This window comes from Mirounga angustirostris, unplaced genomic scaffold (genome assembly GCF_029215605.1).
Source record: "Mirounga angustirostris isolate CCGP_5_RB_7025 unplaced genomic scaffold, mMirAng1.0.hap1 SCAF_15, whole genome shotgun sequence".
Classification (NCBI taxonomy): domain Eukaryota; kingdom Metazoa; phylum Chordata; class Mammalia; order Carnivora; family Phocidae; genus Mirounga; species Mirounga angustirostris.
In genome coordinates, this window is record NW_026991723.1 from 58,152,617 (window position 1) to 58,173,282 (window position 20,666).

The following is a 20,666-nucleotide window of genomic DNA, read 5'->3' on the forward strand; positions in this document are numbered from 1 at the left end:
GTGAGAAAATTATTTGTAGCCTATAATTCTAAATCTAGTGAAACTATCAATAAAATTCAAGTATAAAGAAATATCCATATGCGTAAAGACTCAAAAAAATTTATTCATCATGTCTCCCCTCTTAGGAAGCTCCTAGTGTGTATACTTAGACAAAACAAGAAAGTAAACTAAGAAAGAAGATTACAGAAGCCAGGAAACAAGGGGACAAGTGAAAGGAGGTCCTAGAAAGATCGCTGAATAGCAGGCCTAGAGAACTCCAGTGCAGATTAGAGCAGGAACATAGAGGTACCTGCAGCGGGGTCTCCAGAGAGAGAATGTAGTTCTCTGCTCAGGTTCTCACAAGACAGAGGCAACAGAGAGTCAGTGCAAATGCTAGGGGCAGCTAAGCTGGCAGAGTAGTTGCTATAAATTCCTGTATTTCTATGGTTATTCATTCAGTCTTTGTATGAAATATTATCTGGGGTACTGTGTTCACTTTTGGGCATCCAGTTTAAGAAGAACACTGAGAAACTTAATGAAATGACTATAAAGAAGTACAAACAGGACGCCTGGGTGGCTCAGTCATTGAGCGTTAAGATCCCAGGGTTCTGGGATAGAGTCCTGCATGGGGCTCCCTGCTCAGCGGGAAGCCGGCTTCTCCCTCTCCTACTCCCCCTGCTTGTGTTCCCTTTCTCACTGTGTCTCTCTCTCTGTCAAATAAATAAATAAAATCTTAAAAAAAAAAAAAAAAAGAAGTACAAACAGGAAATAAATACCTAACAGCCCTGACAGAGGATGAACCAGCAGCAGACCCAAGATGTTGATGAGTTTTTGGAAGGCAGAAAATAGATAGATTATATTGATAGATAAACTAGAGTAGTGAAAGCTTCAGTGCAAATGCATTCTTCTTGGTAGAGCTCAGTAATAGCTCCAAGCTAGCATCAGCAGGTATGGAGAGCAGAAATGGTAGGTGGGAAAACAATTAGGATAATTAATTTTAAAACTGTCCATGAAACAACATGGGCAACAATTTTTTGGCCCTCTGTACCACCCTGCCACCCCTATAGCATGCATATAACAATAGCAAATGTATTTGCTTTCCAGTCTCAAACAAGAGAGCTGCTTTCTAAAGAAATTTAACCACCTTTTTCAGAGGGCTAGGGCTTCTAATGTTGGTGTCATCACTTCAGTGTAAAACCCATTTTATTTTAGTTTATTATTTTTTTTTAAAGATTTTATTTATTTGAGAGAGAGAATGAGATAGAGAGCGTGAGACGGGGGAGGGTCAGAGGGAGAAGCAGACTCCCCGCTGAGCAGGGAGCCTGATGCGGGACTCAATCCTGGGACTTCAGGATCATGACCTGAGCCGAAGGCAGCCGCTTAACCAATTGAGCCACCCAGGCGCCCAAACCCATTTTATTTTAAATTTAAGGGGCAGGGCACCTGGGTGGCTCAGTTGGTTGAGTGTTGGACTGGTGATTTTGGCTCAGGTCATGATCTCATGGGTCCTGGGATCAAGCCCTGCATCAGGCTCCTCCAGCCCCGCATCAGGCTCCGCGCTTAGCGGGGAGTCTGCTTGGGATTCTCTCTCTCTCCCCTTGATCCTCCCCAAAGCATTCACGGGCACTCTCTCTTCCTCTCTCAAATAAATAACATAACATAACTTAGTTAGTTAGTTAGTTATGGGGCTCAAATGTGCTTGCATGCTCCTTGTGCACCTGAAGGTGAGATCTGTCAAATAACACATACTGCCTACCCACACAGAATGCATGCTTCCATGTTCCCATTCAGGAGAGCAGCCTATTGGGGAAACAAAATTAACGAAAGGAAACCAAACCAACGTATAATGATTAAACTACTCTTTTACTCATATTTTTAAGTGGACTAGAGGGAAACCAGGAACACAAAAGAGGAGGATGAGGATGAATAAATAGAATAACTGGACCCTGGAAAAAACATAATTCAGGGAAGAGAAAAGAACTTCCAAAAATTCTTATTACTATTCTTAGAAGACACAATTGCATAAATAAAGTAAGAATAGGGTTGCTAAAAATGGAAAAAGAAAAAAGCAATCTAAGAGCAACAGAAAAGAATTTCGGGAAGTAAAGATAGCTGAAATTTAAAAAGCCAATAAAGGTGCACCTGGGTGGCTCAGTTGTTAAGCGTCTGCCTTCGGCTCAGGTCATGATCCCAGGGTCCTGGGATTGAGCCCCGCAATGGGCTCCCTGCTCGGCAGGGGGCCTGCTTCTCCCTTTCCACTCCCCTTGCTTGTGTTCCCTCTCTTGCTATCTCTCTCTCTCTGTCAAATAAATAAAATATTTTTAAAAATAAAATAAAAAGCCAATAAAAGGGCTGAAATAAAGACTTAAAGAACTCTCTAATAAAAAGATAAAGAGATAAAATATATGAGATAAATACTTCTTTTTAATAGAGAACCAAACCAGGAGCCCCCAAATTCAACTACTAGGAGTATCAGGAAGAGAAAATGGAGGGGACGACATTGTCAAAGAAATAATAGAAGAATATTTCCTAGAATTCAAGAAGGATATGAGTTTCAGATCTAAATCATCCAATAAGCATCATGAATTTTAGAGCTTCAAGGGTATAGAGAAGTCCCTCAAAATTTTCACAGGGATAAGAATAAGATATGAACAGAAAAAATTGAGAATTAGGTTGGCACCAGATTTCTTACCCACACAACTGGGTCCTAGAAATTAGTAGGGTCATCCCTTCAAAGTTCTTAGTGAAAGTTATTTTGACCTAGAAATCTATACCCAGGAAAACTACAAATCAAGTGAAAAAGCGAACTTGTTCCTATCTTAAGACCTTTACCCTTGCTGTCAAGGCGTGCCCCAGGTCTTTGCATGGCTTGCTTCTTGTTCATCATTCAGTGCCACCTTTTCAAAGCAGCCTCTTTTCTGTCTAAAGTAGCCACCCCCACCAAGACCTCCTTTATTCTGTTAACCTGTTTTATTTTCATCACAGCACTAGTTAAATTATATATATATATATATATTTTTTTTTCCTTACCTCTTGGCCACTTATCTCCACAGCAGTGTAAACTCTTTGAGATTAAGGACATTGTCTTTTTTTTTTTTTTTTTTACCACTTTATCTTCAGTCCCTAGGACTATGCCTGATACATAACAGAGCTTTACTATTATTTGTTGAGTTAGTGAAAAAAAGTGAATGAATATCTGAGCTACCAAATTATGAACCTCTAAGGTAGAAATTAGGTCATATTCATCTCTATATTCTTGGAAGTGCCTTGCACAAAATAATGCTCAAGAAATATCTTTTGAACGGTTCTTAAATGAGGAAATGTTCTTGAATTAGCTAGGTTCTTATCAGCACTGTAGTTTTGTTTATATGGTATTTTTTGCCAGGACATTGTTAATGTAGTTAGATGTAATGCACTCTCATTTCTTGAAGCTGCAGCACAAATCTTTCCTGGTTTAAACACTTCATTTTTCTGCATTTTCGGAAATGTTTCTTAGGGGAAAATCTGGCAGATATAAGAAGCATGTTTAGCAAAGCTGCTTTCTGACAAGCCCACAGCTGAGCTGGAGTTTGATCCCCTCTCTCTCCCCAGTGATCAGAGCTCACAGCGAACCCTCTTCTATTAAGTAAGAGTGTGTCTGTTGGGCAAAGAAACAGAGTGTTTGAAATTTGGGTGGTGCCAGAAATCCAGGATATACTTTTGTGGTAAGGAACAATGAAAAGCACAGATGTGAAGGTCAAAGGACCCAGGAGTACTTTCTTTTTACAGGCTGCCTATGAAGCCTGGGAGCTCCCCTGTGACAGTGACAGCCTTAGTAGTTCTCTGTGGGTTTTGTCAACAGTGACAAAATTGAGTATCTCTTTGAGCATTTATTGGTACCACTTTTTGCAAAATGGAAGGCTGTTTGCTCTTCTTGGGTCTGACTGGCTCTGATAATAAACAAGCAACCTGGGAGTTTGTAGCCACAACCAATTTCTTATTTGTTTCTTAGGGTAGAAAAGAAGCAAGGTGAAGCTTTAGCGACTACATACCAATAAACTCCATCACAATAAGAGACATAGAACATCTGCAAGGCTTAGAAAGCCTTGGGATGGCAGGGAAAGTTCTGGGAATGAGCAAAGAGCAGACTGTGTCCTGACCCTGCAGGCCTCACACTGAGGGGGACGCCCTGACCTAGGGGATTTGGTCTGATAGAGGTAATTTTCCTTTCTGGTGGCTTAATCTGAGCAGAAAGATCTGGTCCTGGGGGACTCATAGTCTAACAGTAGAGGCAGGACACATCACTGGAAATCATGGGTAATTCTCAGTTATCCAGGCAACAGAGATGGAGCAGGTTGAAGGTCTATAATATTTTCCCACAGCTTTGAAATAAGTAATTTATTTTAATAATTTATCACAAATAAATAAATTATAAATACATTTCTGTTTATAAATAAAAATTTATTCTAATCATTTTACCTCCCCCATTTTTTCCCACTGGAGCTGATGAAATAGGGCCTGGAAAAGGGGCAGGTAGAAGAATATGGACCCCAATTTAATGGTGGCCACATAGACTATCCAAAAAGGAAGGCAGTACCAATGGAATTCATTGAGGTTTGATCTGAATAATGAGGATAGCCTTGCTTTCACGTGGCTCATTGAAGAGAAGGATAAAGAAATGGGAATAAGATTGAGAAAAAAGGGTTTTATGGCCCCAGAGAGACCATCACAAAGAGCTGAACTAGTCAGTATGAATCTGCATTTGTCTAGAAATAAAAGCAGGCTTTACTGTTTTTTCTCAATCCTCCTTTGTTTTGTTCTCCCCCATCCCGTTACTCACTCAATACTCAAACCTTAAATATTGAATGATACTAAGGATATATTTTTAATTTTTTAAGTGATAAAGGTATTATGGTTATATGTTTAAATAATAGCCTTTAAAGGTATATATTAAACAGTTTACAGATAAGATTATTTAATGTGAGAAATTTGCTTCAAAGGGGAAGGGGGGGCACCTGGGTGACTCAGTCGTTAAGCCTCTGCCTTCGGCTCAGGTCATGATCCCAGGGTCTTGGGATCGACCAAGACCCTGGGATCTTAAAAAAAATGTGGGGGGAGGAAGCGGGGGTTTAGATGAAATAAGACTGGCCATGAATTGAGAGTTGTTGAAACTGAGTGATGGGTACATAGGGATTCATTATACTATTTATATAACTTAATATGTGTTTGAAATTTTTCATGATAAAAGCTTTCTAAACTCTCATTTTTTTAAATTTGTTTATTTGACAGAGAGACACAGTGAGAGAGGGAACACAAGCAGGGGGAGTGGGAGAGGGAGAAGCAGGCTTCCCGCTGAGCAGGGAGCTCAATGTGGGGCTCAATCCCAGGACTCTGGGATCATGACCTGAGCTGAAGGCAGACGCTTAACAACTGAGTCACCCAGGTGCCTCTAAAATCTCATTTTTTGTGAATGTTCTCAGTTAGACCTACTCCTCCTGCCTTTTATACTCTTGTCTTCAAACACTTTCCCGTCAAAAACAAACACACACTTTTCCCATCAGTGATTCAAAGATGAGAATTCCAATCATTTAGCAGTGGGGATGTGTTGCTTTGAGCTAGTCACACTTTGTGACAAAGGGCACAGGTGTGAAAACCACTAAGTAGACTTAGAAGTAGTTCAACAGTAGCATCATATCTGTCTGCTCCAGAGGTATGTGGGCATATAATGTAAGTGGAACATAAAATTGTACAACCACTTTGGAAAGCATTTGTCAGTTTCCTAAAAAGTTAAATATAAATTTACTGTAGGATCCAGCAATTCCACTTCTAGATATTTACTAAGGAAATGAAAGCATATGTCCGTGCAAAATCTTGTACATATGTGTTTGGTGCAGCTGTTTGCAATAGCCATAAACTGGAAAAACTCAAAAGTCCAACAAATTAGTAAACAGATTGTGTGGTATCCATACAATAAAATACTACTCAGCAATAAAAGTAAATAACCATCAGTAGATGCAAAAACATAACTGAATCCCAAAATAATTATGCTGAACAAAAGAAGCCCATCAAAAAAAGAGCATATACTATATGAATCCATTCATATAAAATTTTTCGGTATTTTATTTTTTTCATCTTTAAGATATAATTGATGTATAACATTGTATACATTAAAGGTGTACCATACAGTGTTTTGATATATGTATATATATGTATATATCAAATATATAGTGAAATGATTACCACAATAAGGATAGTTAACACATCCATCACCTCACAGAGTTACAGTTCTTTTGTTTGTTAGTTTGGTGGTAAGAACTTTTAAGATCTCCTCTCTCAGTGACTTTCAAATATACAATACAGGATTCTTAGGCATAGTCACCATGCTGTTCATTACATCTCCAGAACTTAATTATCTTATAACTGGAACTTTGTACTATTTGACCACCTTCACCCCACTCCTCTTCACCTTTCACCTATCCTTGGCCCCTGGCAACCACCAATCCGCTGTCTGTTTTTATGAGGTTTTGTTTTTGTTTTAGATTCCACATATAGAGTATCAGAGTATTTGTCTTTCTCTGACTTATTTCACTTAGCATAATGCCATCAAGGTTCATCCATGTTGTCACAAATAGCAGAATTTTCTTCTTTTTTATGGCTGACTAATATTCCTGTGTGTGTGTGTGTGTGTGTGTGTGTGTCTGTGTATCACATTTTCTTTATGCATTCACCAGTCAGTAGACACTTAGGTGATTTCCATGTCTTGGCTGTTGTAAATAATGGCGCAGTGAACATGGGGGTATGGACAACTCCTCAAGATAGTGATTTTATTTCCTTCAGATATATACTCAGAAGTGGAATTACTAGATCATATGGTAGTTCTAGTTTTAATTTTCTCAGGAACATCCATACTGTTTTCATAGTGGCTATACTAATTTACATTCCCACCAACAGTGTACGTCTTCCCTAGTACTTGTTATCTCTCTTTTTTTTTTATTACAGCCATTCTAACATTTTTTGATTATAGCCTTTTTTTATTATGTTATGTTAATCACCATACATTACATCATTAGTTTTTGATGTAGTGTTCCATGATTCATTGTTTGCATATAACACCCAGTGCTCCATGCAGAACGTGCCCTCTTTAATACCCATCACCAGGCTAACCCATCCTCCCACCCCCCCTCCCCTCTAGAACTCTCAGTTTGTTTTTCAGAGTCCATCATCTCTCATGGTTCGTCTCCCCCTCCGATTTCCCCTCCTGCTATCTTCTTCTTTTTTTTTTTTTTTAACATATGTATTATTTGCTTCAGAGGTACAGATCTGTGATTCAACAGTCTTGCACGCTTCACAGCGCTCACCATAGCACATACCCTCCCCAATGTCTATCATCCAGCCACCCCATCCCTCCCACACCCCACCACTCCAGCAACCCTCAGTTTGTTTCCTGAGATTAAGAATTCCTCATATCAGTGAGGTCATATGATACATGTCTTTCTCTGATTGACTTATTTCGCTCAGCAAAATACCTCCAGTTCCATCCACGTCATTGCAGATGGCAAGATTTCATTCTTTTTGATGGCTGCATAATATTCCATTGTGTATATATACCACCTCTTCTTTATCCATTCATCTATTGATGGACATCTTGGCTCTTTCCACAGTTTGGCTATTGTGGACATTGCTGCTATAAACATTGGGGTGCACGTACCCCTTCAGATCCCTACATTTGTATCTTTGGGGTAAATACCCAGTAGTGCAATTGCTGGATTGTATGGTAACTCTATTTTCAACTTTTTGAAGAACCTCCATACTGTTTTCCAGAGTGGCTGCACCAGCTTGCATTCCCACCAACAGTGTAGGAGGGTTCCCCTTTCTCCGCATCCCCGCCAACATCTGTCATTTCCTGACTTGTTAATTTTAGCCATTCTGACTGGTGTGAGGTGATATCTCATTGAGGTTTTGATTTGGATTTACCTGATGCCAAGCGATGTTGAGCACTTTTTCATGTGTCTGTTGGCCGTTTGGATGTCTTCTTTGGAAAAATGTCTGTTCATGTCTTCTGCCCATTTCTTGATTGGATCATTTGTTCTTTGGGCGTTGAGTTTAAGAAGTTCTTTATAGATTTTGGATATTAGCCCATTATCTGTTCTTTCTACCATTCTGTCGGTTGTCTTTTGGTTTTGTTGACTATTTCTTTTGCTGTGCAAAAGCTTTTTATCTTGATGAGGTCCCAATAGTTCATTTTTGCCCTTGCTTCCCTTGCTTTTGGCGATGTTTCTAGGAGGAAGTTGCTGCGGCTGAGGTCAAAGAGGTTGCTGCCTGTGTTCTCCTTTAGGATGTTGATGGACTCCTGTCTCACATTTAGATCTTTCAACCATTTTGAGTCTATTTTTGTGTGTGGTGTAAGGAAATTCTTCTGCATGTGGCTGTCCAATTTTCGCAACACCATTTGTTGAAGAGACTGTCTTTTTTCCACTGGACATTCTTTCCTGCTTTGTCGAAGATGAGTTGACCATAGAGTTGAGGGTCCATTTCTGGGCTCTCTATTCTGTTCCATTGATCTATGTGTCTGTTTTTGTGCCAGTACCATACTGTCTTGATGATGACAGCTTTGTAATAGAGCTTGAAGTCCGGAATTGTGATGCCGCCAGCTTTGCTTTTCTTTTTCAACATTCCTCTGGCTATTTGAGGTCTTTTCTGGTTCCATACAAATTTTAGGATTATTTGTTCCATTTCTTTGAAAAAAGTGGATGGTGTTTTGATGGGGATTGCATTGAATGTGTAGATTGCTCTAGGTAGCATTGACATCTTCACAATATTTGTTCTTCCAATCCATGAGCATGGAACGTTTTTCCATGTCTTTGTGTCTTCCTCAGTTTCTTTCATGAGTATTTTATAGTTTCCTGAGTACAGATTCTTTGCCTCTTTATTTAGATTTATTCCTAGGTATCTTATGGTTTTGGGTGCAATTGTAAATGGGATCAACTCCTTAATTTCTCTTTCGTCTGTCTTCTTGTTGGTGTATAGGAATGCCACTGATTTCTGTGCATTGATTTTATATCCTGCCACTTTACTCAATTCCTGTATGAGTACTAGCAGTTTTGGGGTGGAGTCTTTTGGGTTTTCCACATAAAGTATCATATCATCTGCAAACAGTGAGAGTTTGACCTTCTTCTTTGCCAGTTTGGATGCCTTTTATTTCTTTTTGTTGTCTGATTGCTGTGGCTAGGACTTCTAATACTATGTTGAATAGCAGTGGTGATAGTGGACGTCCCTGCCATGTTCCTGACCTTAGGGGGAAAGCTCTCAGGTTTTCCCCATTGAGAATGATATTCGCTGTGGGTTTTTCATAGATGGCTTTTATGTTATTGAGGTATGTACCCTCTATGCCTATACTCTGAAGAGTTTTGATTAAGAAAGGTTGCTGTACTTTTGTCAAATGCTTTTCCTGCATCTATTGAGAGGATCATATGGTTCTTGTTCTTTCTTTTATTAATGTATTGTATCACATTGATTGATTTGCAGATGTTGAACCAAACTTGCAGCCCAGGGATAAATCCCACTTGGTCATGGTGAATAATCCTTTTAATGTACTGTTGGATCCTATTGGCTAGTATTTTGGTGAGAATTTTTCCATCTGTGTTCATCAAGGATATTGGTCTGTAATTCTCCTTTTTGATGGGGTCTTTGTCTGGTTTGGGGATCAAGGTAATGGTGGCCTCATAAAACGAGTTTGGAAGTTTTCCTTCCATTTCTATTTTTTGGAACAGTTTCAGAGGAATAGGTATTAATTCTTCTTTAAATGTTTGGTAGAATTCCCCTTGAAGCCATCTGGCCCTGGGCTTTTGTTTGTTGGGAGATTTTTTATTACTGCTTCAATTTCCTTAGTGGTTATAGGTCTGTTCAGGTTTTCTATTTCTTCCTGGTTCAGTTTTGGTAGTTGATACATCTCTAGGAATGCATCCATTTCTTCCAGATTATCTAATTTGCTGGCATATAGTTGCTCATAATATGTTCTTATAATTGTTTGTATTTCTTTGGTGTTGCTTGTGATCTCTCCTCTTTCATTCATGATTTTGTTGATTTGGGCCATTTCTCTTTTCTTTTTGATAAGTCTGGCCAGGGGTTTAATCATCTTGTTAATTCTTTCAAAGAACCAGCTCCTACTTTCGTTGATCTGTTCTACTGTTCTTTTGGTTTCTATTTCATTGATTTCCGCTCTGATCTTTATTATTTCTCTTCTCCTGCTGGGTTTAGGCTTTATTTGCTGTTCTTTCTCCAGCTCCTTTAGGTTTAGGGTTAGGTTGTGTATTTGAGACCTTTCTTGTTTCTTGAGAAAGGCTTGTATTGCTATATACTTTCTTCTTAGGACTGCCTTTGCTGTATCCCAAAGATTTTGAACAGTTGTGTTTTCATTTTTATTTGTTTCCTTGAATTTTTAAAATTCTTCTTTAATTTCCTGGTTGACCCATTCATTCTTTAGTAGGATGCTCTTTAGCTTCCATGTATTTGAGTTCTTTCCAACTTTCCTCTTGTGATTGAGTTCTAGTTTCAAAGCATTGTGGTCTGAAAATATGCAGGGAGTGATCCCAATCTTTTGGTACCAGTTGAGACCTGATTTGTGACCTAGGATGTGATCTATTCTGGAGAATGTTCCATGGGCACTAGAGAAGAATGTGTATTCTGTTGCTTTGGGATGGAATGTTCTGAATAGATCTGTGAGGTTCATTTGGTCCAGTGTGTTATTTAAAGTCTTTATTTCCTTGTTGATCTTTTGCTTAGATGATCTGTCCATTTCAGTGAGGGGGGTGTTAAAGTCCCCTACTATTATTGTATTGTTGTCGATGTGTTTCTTTGCTTTTGTTATTAATTGCCTTATATAATTGGCCACTCCCATGTTAGGGGCATAGATATTTACAATTGTTAGATCTTCTTGTTGGCTAGACCCTTTAAGTATGATATAGTGTCCTTCCTCATCTCTTATTACAGTCTTTGGTTTAAAATCTAATTTGTCTGATATAAGGATTGCCACCCCAGGTTTCTTTTGGTGTCCATTAGCATGGTAAATGGTTTTCCACCCCTTCACTTTCAATCTGGGGATGTCTTTGGGTCTAAAATGAGTCTCTTGCAGACAGCATATTGATGGCTCTGGTTTTTTTATCCAATCCGATAGCCTGTGTCTTTTGATTGGGGCATTTAGCCCATTTACATTCAGGGTAATTATTGAAAGATACGAATTGAGTGCCATTGTATTGCCTGTAAGGTGACTGTTACTGTATACTGTCTGTGTTCCTTTCTGGTCTATGTTGCTTTTAGGCTCTCTCTTTGCTTAGAGGACCCCTTTCAATATTTCTTGTAGGGCTGGTTTTTTGTTTGCAAATTCCTTTAGTTTTTGTTTGTCCTGGAAGCTTTGTATCTCTCCTTCTATTTTCAATGACAGCCTACCTGGATATAGTATTCTTGCCTGCATATTTTTCTCATTTAGTGCTCTGAATATATTATGCCAGTCCTTTCTGGCCTGCCAGGTCTCTGTGGATAGGTCTGTTGCCAATCTAATGTTTCTACCATTGTAGGTTACATATCTCTTCTCCTGAGCTGCTTTCAGGATTTTCTCTTTGTCTCTGAGACTCGTAAGTTTTACTATTAGATGTTGGGGTGTTGACCTATTTTTATTGATTTTGAGAGGGGTTCTCTATGCCTCCTGGATTTTGATGCTTGTTTCCTTCCCCAAATTAGGGAAATTCTCTGCTATAATTTGCTCCAATATACCTTCTGCCCCTCTCTCTCTTTCTTCTTCTTCTGGGATCCCAATTATTCTCATATTGTTTCGTCTTATGGTATCACTTGTCTCTCGAATTCTGCCCTCGTGATCCAGTAGTTGTTTATCTCTCTTTTTCTCAGCTTCTTTATTTTCCACCATTTGGTCTTCTATATCGCTAATTCTCTCTTCTGCCTCATTTATCCTAGCAGTTAGAGCCCCCATTTTTGATTGCACCTCATTAATAGCCTTTTTGATTTCAACTTGGTTAAATTTTAGTTCTTTTATTTCTCCAGAAAGGGTTTCTCTAATAACTTCCATGTTTTTTTCAAGCCCAGCTAGTATCTTTAAAATCATCATTCTGAACTCTAGTTCCGACATCGTATTAATGTCCATATTGAGTAGGCCCCTGGCAGTCAGTACTGCCTCTTGTTCTTTTTGTTGAGGTGATTTTTTCCATCTTGTCATTTTGTCCAGAGGAGAATAGATGAATGAGAGAACAAAATGCTAACAGGGTAACAATGTCCCCAGAAAATATACTCTAAACAAATCAGAAAAGACCTGAAACCAGGGGAAAAGAAGGAAAGAAAGAAAAAAGAAAAAGAACAAAAAGAAAAAGAAAAAGATAAAAACAAACAAAAACAGAACAAAACAAAACAAAAAGAATATGATCAAATATGATCAGGCTGGTGCATAGATCAGTGCCACACACTAGATTTTGGGTGTATTTTGGTCTGTTAGAAGTGCCTCCCAAAATTTTAAAGAAAGATAAACTTATATATGTACAAAAATAAGGGTTAATACAATGAAGGGATGGAATATGACTGTAAAGATGAAAATTATAAAAGATTTTATAAAAGGAATTGATAAGTTATTTGAAAAAAAGAAGAGGATTTTTTTTAAAAAGGGAGAGAATGTGATCAGGCAGGAGACTAGAACAAAGCCATACACTAGAGATTTAGGGTATATTTGGATCTGTTAGAAGAAACTGTATCTCAAAATTTTAAAGAGAGAACAACTTATATATATATGCCAAAAGTAAGGGTAACTACTATGAAGGGATAGGATATGACTCTAAAAATGAAAAATAAAAATGTTTTTTTAAAAAAGGGGATTGATAAGATGTTGGTTGAAAAAGGGAAAAAGAAAAATTCAAAAAAAAAAAGACAGTTAAAAAAATGAACTTTGTGGGCGCCTGGGTGGCTCAGTTGGTTAAGCGACTGCCTTCGGCTCAGGTCATGATCCTGGAGTCCCTGGATCGAGTCCCACATCGGGCTCCCTGCTCGGCAGGGAGTCTGCTTCTCCCTCTGACCCTCCCCCCCTCATGTGTTCTCTCTCATTCTCTCTCTCTCAAATAAATAAATAAAATCTTTTTAAAAAAAATGAACTTTGAAAGACTAAAGAATCATAGTAAAAAAGCCATGAATTCTATGTGCAGTATTCCCCTAGCGCTGGAGTTCTGCCGTTCTCATTGATGGGTAAACTTGGTCTTGGCTGGCTGTTCTTGCTGATCTTCTGGGGGAGGGTCCTGTTGCCGTGGTTCCCAAATGTCTTTGCCGGAGGCGGAATTGTCCTGCACTTGCCGGGTCCAGGCTAAGTAATCTGCTCAGGTTTGCTCTCGGGAGCTTTTGTTCCCTGCAAGCTTTCCATACAGCTTTGGAGGATGAGAGTGAAAATGGCAGCCTCCCAATCTCTGCCCCGGAGGAGCCGAGAACTCGGGGCCCCACTCCTCAGTGAGCCCCCAGAGTAAAGCAGTCAATCACTCCCATCTCCCCGGTCTCCGGCCGCACTCCTTGCTCATCCGGGCTGTGACCGAGCGTTTCTAGCTCTGGCACCTGACTCGGTGTGGAGTCTCCAAACCCAGCAGATCCCTGCAGTGCGCTCTGGCGCTGCTCCTCCTGGGGGAGGAAGGTGAGTCTCCCCGGATCTGCCACTTGTTGGGTCCCTGCTGGAGGAGCAGTGGCCCGACTATGCCACGGATCACGGTTTATGGCAACCCCGAGCTGAGAGCCCACGCCTGGGCTCTGTCTCTGCAGCCAGCTTCCCCGCTCCAATACCTGGGAGCTCTGCTGCACTCAGGCACCCCCGGTCTTTCTGTGACCCCGAGGGTCCTGAGACCACACTGTCCCACGAGGGTTCCACACCCCGCTTAGCCACTGGAGCGACGTCCCTCAGTGGAGCCGACTTCTAAAAGTTCCGATTTTGTGCTCCGCAGCTCTATCACTTGTCGGTAAGTGGCTGACGGAGGCCCCCTCCCCCGCCATCTATCCTCCGGAATATCCCCTCGGATTCACTTATCCGCACGTCCTACCTTCCAGAAAGTGGTCACTTTTCTGTTCAGAGAGTTGTTGCTATTCTTTTCTTCGATCTCCTGTTGAGTTCATAGGTGTTCAGGATGATTTGATCCCTATCCAGCTGAATTCCTGGGACCAGATGAAATCCAGGTCTCGTACTCCTCCGCCATCTTGCTCCACCTCCCGTTCAGTATAATTTACTTCTTAACCAAATAGTGTGACAGATCCCTGTGTGACAGAGCTTGAAGGCTAGATTAAACACTCAGCATATTTCTGAAGTTGGGAAAATCCTGAGGGACTAAGGTGGGCCCACTTCTCCTGGTTTGTCATGGTGGTAGTGAGAAGTCTCTTACATACCAGGTGAGGAATTCTTTATTCAAGTGTTTGGCAGAATTCTGTGCTTCAAAGTTTCCACATGGCATGTTTCATTATAAAATATCTGAAGCTTTCAAAATATGAAATCTGTCAACATGAAACCACTGTGGATGTGAGTTTGTAGTTTCAAAATCTGTTAAAGACCTGTTGTCCATGACTCACGCTCTTCTCTCATTTCTTGGAGTCCTTCATTTCTATCAAGACGTGTTAATACTGGAAATCTGTGCAGTGCGTGTGTGTATGTGCCAATTATAGCCTTTCTAAGGTGACATCTCATTGTGGTTTTGATTTGCGTTTCCCTGATAATTAGTGATGTTGAGTATCTTTTCACGCACCTTTTGGGCATTTGAAATCTAAATATGAAATAAATATTTGAAACCTATTATCAGGGTGCCTGGATGGCTCAGTCAGTTAAGTGGCTACCTTCAGCACAGGTCATGATCTCAGGGTTCTGGGATGGAGCCCTGCTTCAGGCTCTCTGCTCAGTGGGAAGTCTGCTTCTCCCTCTCCCTCTGCTCCTCACCCCCCGCCACTTGTAAGTGTGCACTGTCTCTCTCACATAGATAAATAAAATCTTTTTTTTTTAAGATTTTATTTATTTATTTGAGACAGAGAGAATGAGAGAGACAGAGAGCACATGAGAGGGGGGAGGGTCAGAGGGAGAAGCAGGCTCCCCGCCGAGCAGGGAGCCTGATGCAGGACTCGATCCCGGGACTCCAGGATCATGACCTGAGCCGAAGGCAGTTGCTTAACCAACTGAGCCACCCAGGCGCCCGATAGTAAAATCTTTAAAAAAAATTTTTTTTAATTTAAAAAAAGAAGCCTATTATCTCTTTAGGTCCTTTGCCCATTTTTTAATCAAATTATTTGCTTTTTTGCTATTTGCTATTGAGTTGCATGACTTCCATATGTATTTTTTTTTTAAGATTTTATTTATTTATTTGACAGAGAGAGAGATAGCGAGAGCAGGAACACAAGCAGGGGGAGTGGGAGAGCGAGAAGCAGGCTTCCTGCCGAGCAGGGAGCCCGATGTGGGACTTGATCCCAGGACCCTGGGATCATGACCTGAGCCGAAGGCAGACTCTTAACGACTGAGCCACCCAGGCGCCCCATATGTATTTTAGATATTAACCTCTTATCAGATAAATGGTTTGCAAATATCTTCTCTCACTCCATAGATTGCCTTTTTATTTGTTGATTATTTCTTTTGTTGTGCAGAAGCCTTTAATTTGATGTAATCCCACTTGTTTATTTTTGCTTTTGTTGCTTGTGCTTTTTGGTTGTCACATCCATAAAATCATTGCCAAACTGTTGTCAAAGAGCTTTTTCTCTGTTTTTTTTTTTCCCTAGGAGTTTTGTGGTTTCAGGTTTTACATTTAAGTCTTTAATCCTTTTTGAATAAATTTTTGTGAGAGGTATAAGATAGGGATACAGTTTCATTCTTTTGCATATGAGTATCTAGTTTTTCCAGCACCATTTATTGAAGAGTCTGTCTTTTCTCCATTGAGTATTCTTGCCTCTCTTGCCCAGTATCAATTGGCCATATGTGCATGGGTTTATCTCTGGACTCTTGATTCTGTTCCACTGGTGTATATGTCTGTGTTTATGACAGTATCATACTGTTGTTTTTTGTTTTAAGATTTTATTTATTTGACACAGAGAGAGAGAGGGAGAGAGCAAGCACAAGCAGGGGAAGCGACAGGCAGGAGAGAAGCAGGCTCCCCACTGAGCAAGGAGCCCGATGTGGGGCTCAATCCCAGGACCCTGGGATCATGACCTGAGCCAAAGGCAGCCGCTTTACTGACTGAGCCACCCAGGCGCCCCCATACTGTTTTGATTAGTATAGCTTTGTAATATAGTTTGAAATGAGGACATGTGATGCATCCAGCTTTGTTTTCTTTCTCAAGATTACTTTGGCTATTCAAGGTTTTTCAGGGTTCCATAGAAATTTTAGGATTATTCTTTCTATTTCTGCAAAAAAAAAAAATGCCATTGGAATCTTGATAGGGATTACATTGAATCTATAGATAGCTTTGGGTAGTATAGGCATTTAACAATGTTTACTGCTCCAATCCATGAACATAGAACATCTTTGCATTTATTTGTGTCTCCACTTTCTTTCATTAATATCTAAATCCCAATTGATCACAGTGTATAATCCTTTCAATGGGATGTTGAATTTGGTTTGCTAGTATTTTGTTGAGAAGTTTTGCATCTATATTCATCAAGGATATTGGCTTATTGTTTTCTTTTCTTGTAGTGTCCTCATCTAGCTTTGCTACCAGTGATGCTGGCCTTGTAAAATGAGTTCAGGAAGATTATCTCCTCTTCCCAAACTTCTTTTCTAAACATCATTCTCAAATTTGTCTTTTTTGCTTCCTTGTCCCTCTATGTCCTTTTCTCTCTCAACCTGATGGCAGGTTGAGATTATCTGGAACCATCATCTTGAGTAAGAAGGTATCTTTAGGGGCAACTGGGTGGTACAGTCAGTTAAGCACCTAACTCTTGGTTTTGGCTCAGGTCATGATCTCACGGTCATGAGATTGAGCCCCACATTGGGCTCCATGCTAGTTAGTAGCTAAGTGACTTGAGGCAAAATACTTTTATACTCTTAATATCAATTTCCTCATCTATTACTAAAAGAGAGGTTTTATAACTATTAAATTAAATAACATATGTAAAGTACTTAGCACAGTTCCTGATAATTAGTATTTAATATAGTTTAGTTACTTTTATTTTCCTTCAAAATCCCAAGGATGGCTCCTGCTGGGCTTTTTTTTTTTTTTCCTGTCTGTGTAGTACTGTTTAGAGCCTATGAACTATAGGGCCCCCCTGACCTCCAAGAACAGAGAGAAGTTTGTTGAGAGATAAGTCTCCAAAAGGTAGATCTGAAGCAGCACATGCCTTGGATGAAATGTTAATTTAATTCTTTTTTTGATTTTCAGATTTTCCTGTTTTTAGGCAGCATGTGTTTTATCCTAGCAATTGGGCATGGCATTTGGGAGAACAAGAGAGGCTACTACTTCCAGGATTTTCTGCCATGGAAAGAATATGTGTCTTCATCAGTTGTCTCTGCTGTCCTCATATTCTGGTCCTACTTCATTATTCTCAACACTATGGTGCCCATTTCCCTTTATGTCAGGTAGGCTTTTTTGACCACTTTGTGTTATAGGGGGAGGAACTGACTTTATACTTCCTGCTTAACTCCCCAAATAGAGTGTGAATGTTTAGAAAGCATAGATTGTGTGCTCTTCAACTCTTTACTTCCCACAGTGCCCAATGTACAAAACACTCTGAGAAATGTCTAAAGATAGGGGTGCCTGGGCGATGCAGTCAGTTAAGTGTCCGACTCTTGGTTTCAGCTCAGGTCATGATCTCACGGTCCCAAGATTGAGCCCTGCATCTGGCTCTGCACTCAGCGCAGAGTACACTTGGGATTCTCTCTTTCCCTCTCCCTCCGACCCTCCCACTTGTTCTTGCTCTTGCGCATTCTCTCTCTCTCAAATAAATAAATAAATCTTAAAAAAAAAAAAAAAAGGATAAGAAACTGCCAAACTTCTTGTCCAAGTGTTTAAAAACAAAAAAAAAGAAATGCCTAGAGATTGTGTAAGTGCTTTCCATATCCAGAATACTGTGCTAGATACTATGTGAGTTATACAAAAAGAAAATCATCCCTACCCTCAAATGGCTTTTAATGTAAATGACTAAATAAGACATATTAAACACATGCAATAATTAGAAAAAATGCACACAAATTTGGTGATGCTGAAGCTCAAGCCAGGCAGCCCCTAGTTAATTAAACAGATAGGTTCCAAACATTCATTTGTAAATCAGTTAATCAGAACTCACAATTTGTTTTCCCATAGAAACAATGTGGCAAATGGTAGATAGGTATAATTATGACCTAAGTTCTGGTTTCTAAAAGTTGGCGAAGAAAAGGATGTTTCCTCCTCTTTGCATGGACAAAAATTTGAAATAGGTAAAATAAATCTTTGCTCTCCTTTTTGTTTTCATCATTCCCTTTCACACATGCACACCCAGACACATTTTCACATCCTTCTTCCCAAGTTTCCTAAACCCTGAACTGGGACAGTCCAACTTGAAAAGCACCCTAAGTGACTAAATTATTTTATTAATTTAATATTTATTGGGCACCTACTATGTGCCAAGCACTATATTAGGTGCTAGAAATAGAAACATGAATAACAAGACAGCTGTTTCTCTAGATAAGCTTATAACATAGCCATGGAAACAGATACTTAAATAATTATGGTACAATATGGAAAATGATGTAATAGGAATATATATGGGAATGCTATGGGAGACTAGAAAAAGAATGGGTTGATTCTACCTGAAGCGCCTTGGGGATTTACAGAAAAAGTAATAATCAAACTGGTATTTGAGAAAAGAGTAAAATTCACCAAGTACAAAATAGCAAAACAATATTGCAAACAGAAAGATCAGCATGTATGAAGGTTTGGTGTTTTTTAAAAGCTTGATCTGGTCAGAGAACAGTGAGTAGCCTAGGGCAAAGTGTTGGATGGTAATTTAGCATCAGATCCAGGAGAGCCTTAAATGCCAGGCCAAGCAGTTTGGATTTTATCCTAAAAGCAGGAAAGACCTTCCTAAGGATAGAAATAATATGACTATATGTTTGGGTTTAGAGAAATTGCTATGTTGGTTAGTATGGCAAAGGAAGGGAGGGATCAAGATTCAATGCATGAGGTCTAGTAGTCAATAATGTGGGCTAGAGGGGCACCTGGGTGGCTCAGTTGGTTAAGCGACTGCCTTTGGCTCAGGTCATGATCCTGGAGTCCTGGGATCGAGTCCCACATCGGGCTCCCTGCTCAGCAGGGAGTCTGCTTCTCCCTCTGACCCTCCCCCCTCTCATGCTCTCTCTATCTCATTCTCTCTCTCAGATGGATAAATAAAATCTTTAAAAAAAAAATTAATGTGGGCTAGAGCCCTCCGACCTCACCTGAAATAAAAAAATCCATGTTGCTCAATGCAGCTGTCTCTTAGAAGCAACCTAAACTAACACACATTAAGCATGAATGATGATAGGAAGGAGGCCCCTTAAAAATCTTACCGTGTTAAAATGAAGATGCTTGTTAACCATAAAGAATCTATAATGTACCTTACTTGTAACAGAAGAGGAATGTGACAAAGACAATAGGGAAAATTCAGATAAAGTGAAGAGGACACTATTGGGGGTGGGGGTGAGGGAGAAGCTACCCCACAGGCAGATTGGGTCTGCCAGGACATCTATCAGAAGGTCAGCTTCTATAAGCTGTTTCTGATTTTCACACATCTTTCCCTTTTCTGAAACAAAGAAGCTTCTGAGTGTTTCAAATTTCTCTCTTCCTCACCAGTGGATTTACATGACAGCCACAGTAATCCTCTAATTAAACCTGGGCAGCCTTTTATTAGTTAGTTCTTAATTCTGTCAGGCCTTGCATTACTACAGAAATTCAAAATATTTTACTTTTCCTGGGTATGTTTTGGAAGAAGAAAGAATGAAAGGGGGTTATGCCTCAGCAAAATTAATCAAGTATGTCTCAGGTGGTAAAGCCCTGAATGATAATGGTCAAAATCAGAATTACATAGGGTTGGCTGGTGGGAAGCGTCCTTCAAAATCCATGGTAGGTTCCCAAGGAAGATATTCTGATTTTCAGGTGCTCACCTGACCTATCACAGGACTGTTAAGAAGGAAACCACGATGATGTATTTGATCTGTTCTGACCCAGGACCCTTCTTTTCTTGCTTTCTTCATAGTGTTGAGATAATAAGATTGGGCAACAGTTACTATATCAACTGGGATCGGAAGATGTTTTGTGCACCAAAGAACACGCCAGCACAGGCTCGAACCACCACCCTTAATGAGGAGCTCGGCCAGGTCAAATATGTGTTCTCTGACAAAACAGGAACCCTGACTCAGAACATCATGATTTTCAATAAGTGTTCTATTAATGGGATATTCTATGGTATGCATGCCTTCCTGCTTTCCCTGAGTCCTAGGGAAATTCTACCTTGCAGATTGTTTTCGAGAGTAATCTCCCTCTAAATCTATATGCCTCTGAAATTCACATTTACCTCTTATTTTCCAGCCTTCTCTATTCACTAGGCAAAGGTCCCCTACTCCATTTAGTTGCTTACCAAAAAGCATTTATTCAACACCTTATAGAGGTAATCCATTGTGTTGGACATTGGAAATACCTAGATGTACAAGACTTAATCTCTGTCCTCGAGGAATTCCCGATGTCTTGAGAGTGTCAGTTCAC

At 39.9% G+C, this 20,666-nt stretch overlaps 1 protein-coding gene across 1 annotated transcript in view; it reads left to right on the forward strand.

Annotated features, from left to right (window-relative positions):
• Positions 1-20,666, forward strand: part of LOC123849755 (phospholipid-transporting ATPase FetA-like) — a 111,664-nt gene that overhangs the window by 63,204 nt on the left and 27,794 nt on the right. Inside the window, exons 12-13 of the mRNA XM_045882626.3 lie at positions 17,331-17,527; positions 20,161-20,369. Of these exons, the coding sequence (XP_045738582.2) occupies positions 17,331-17,527; positions 20,161-20,369 (406 nt within the window). The remainder of the gene's footprint in view (positions 1-17,330; positions 17,528-20,160; positions 20,370-20,666) is intronic.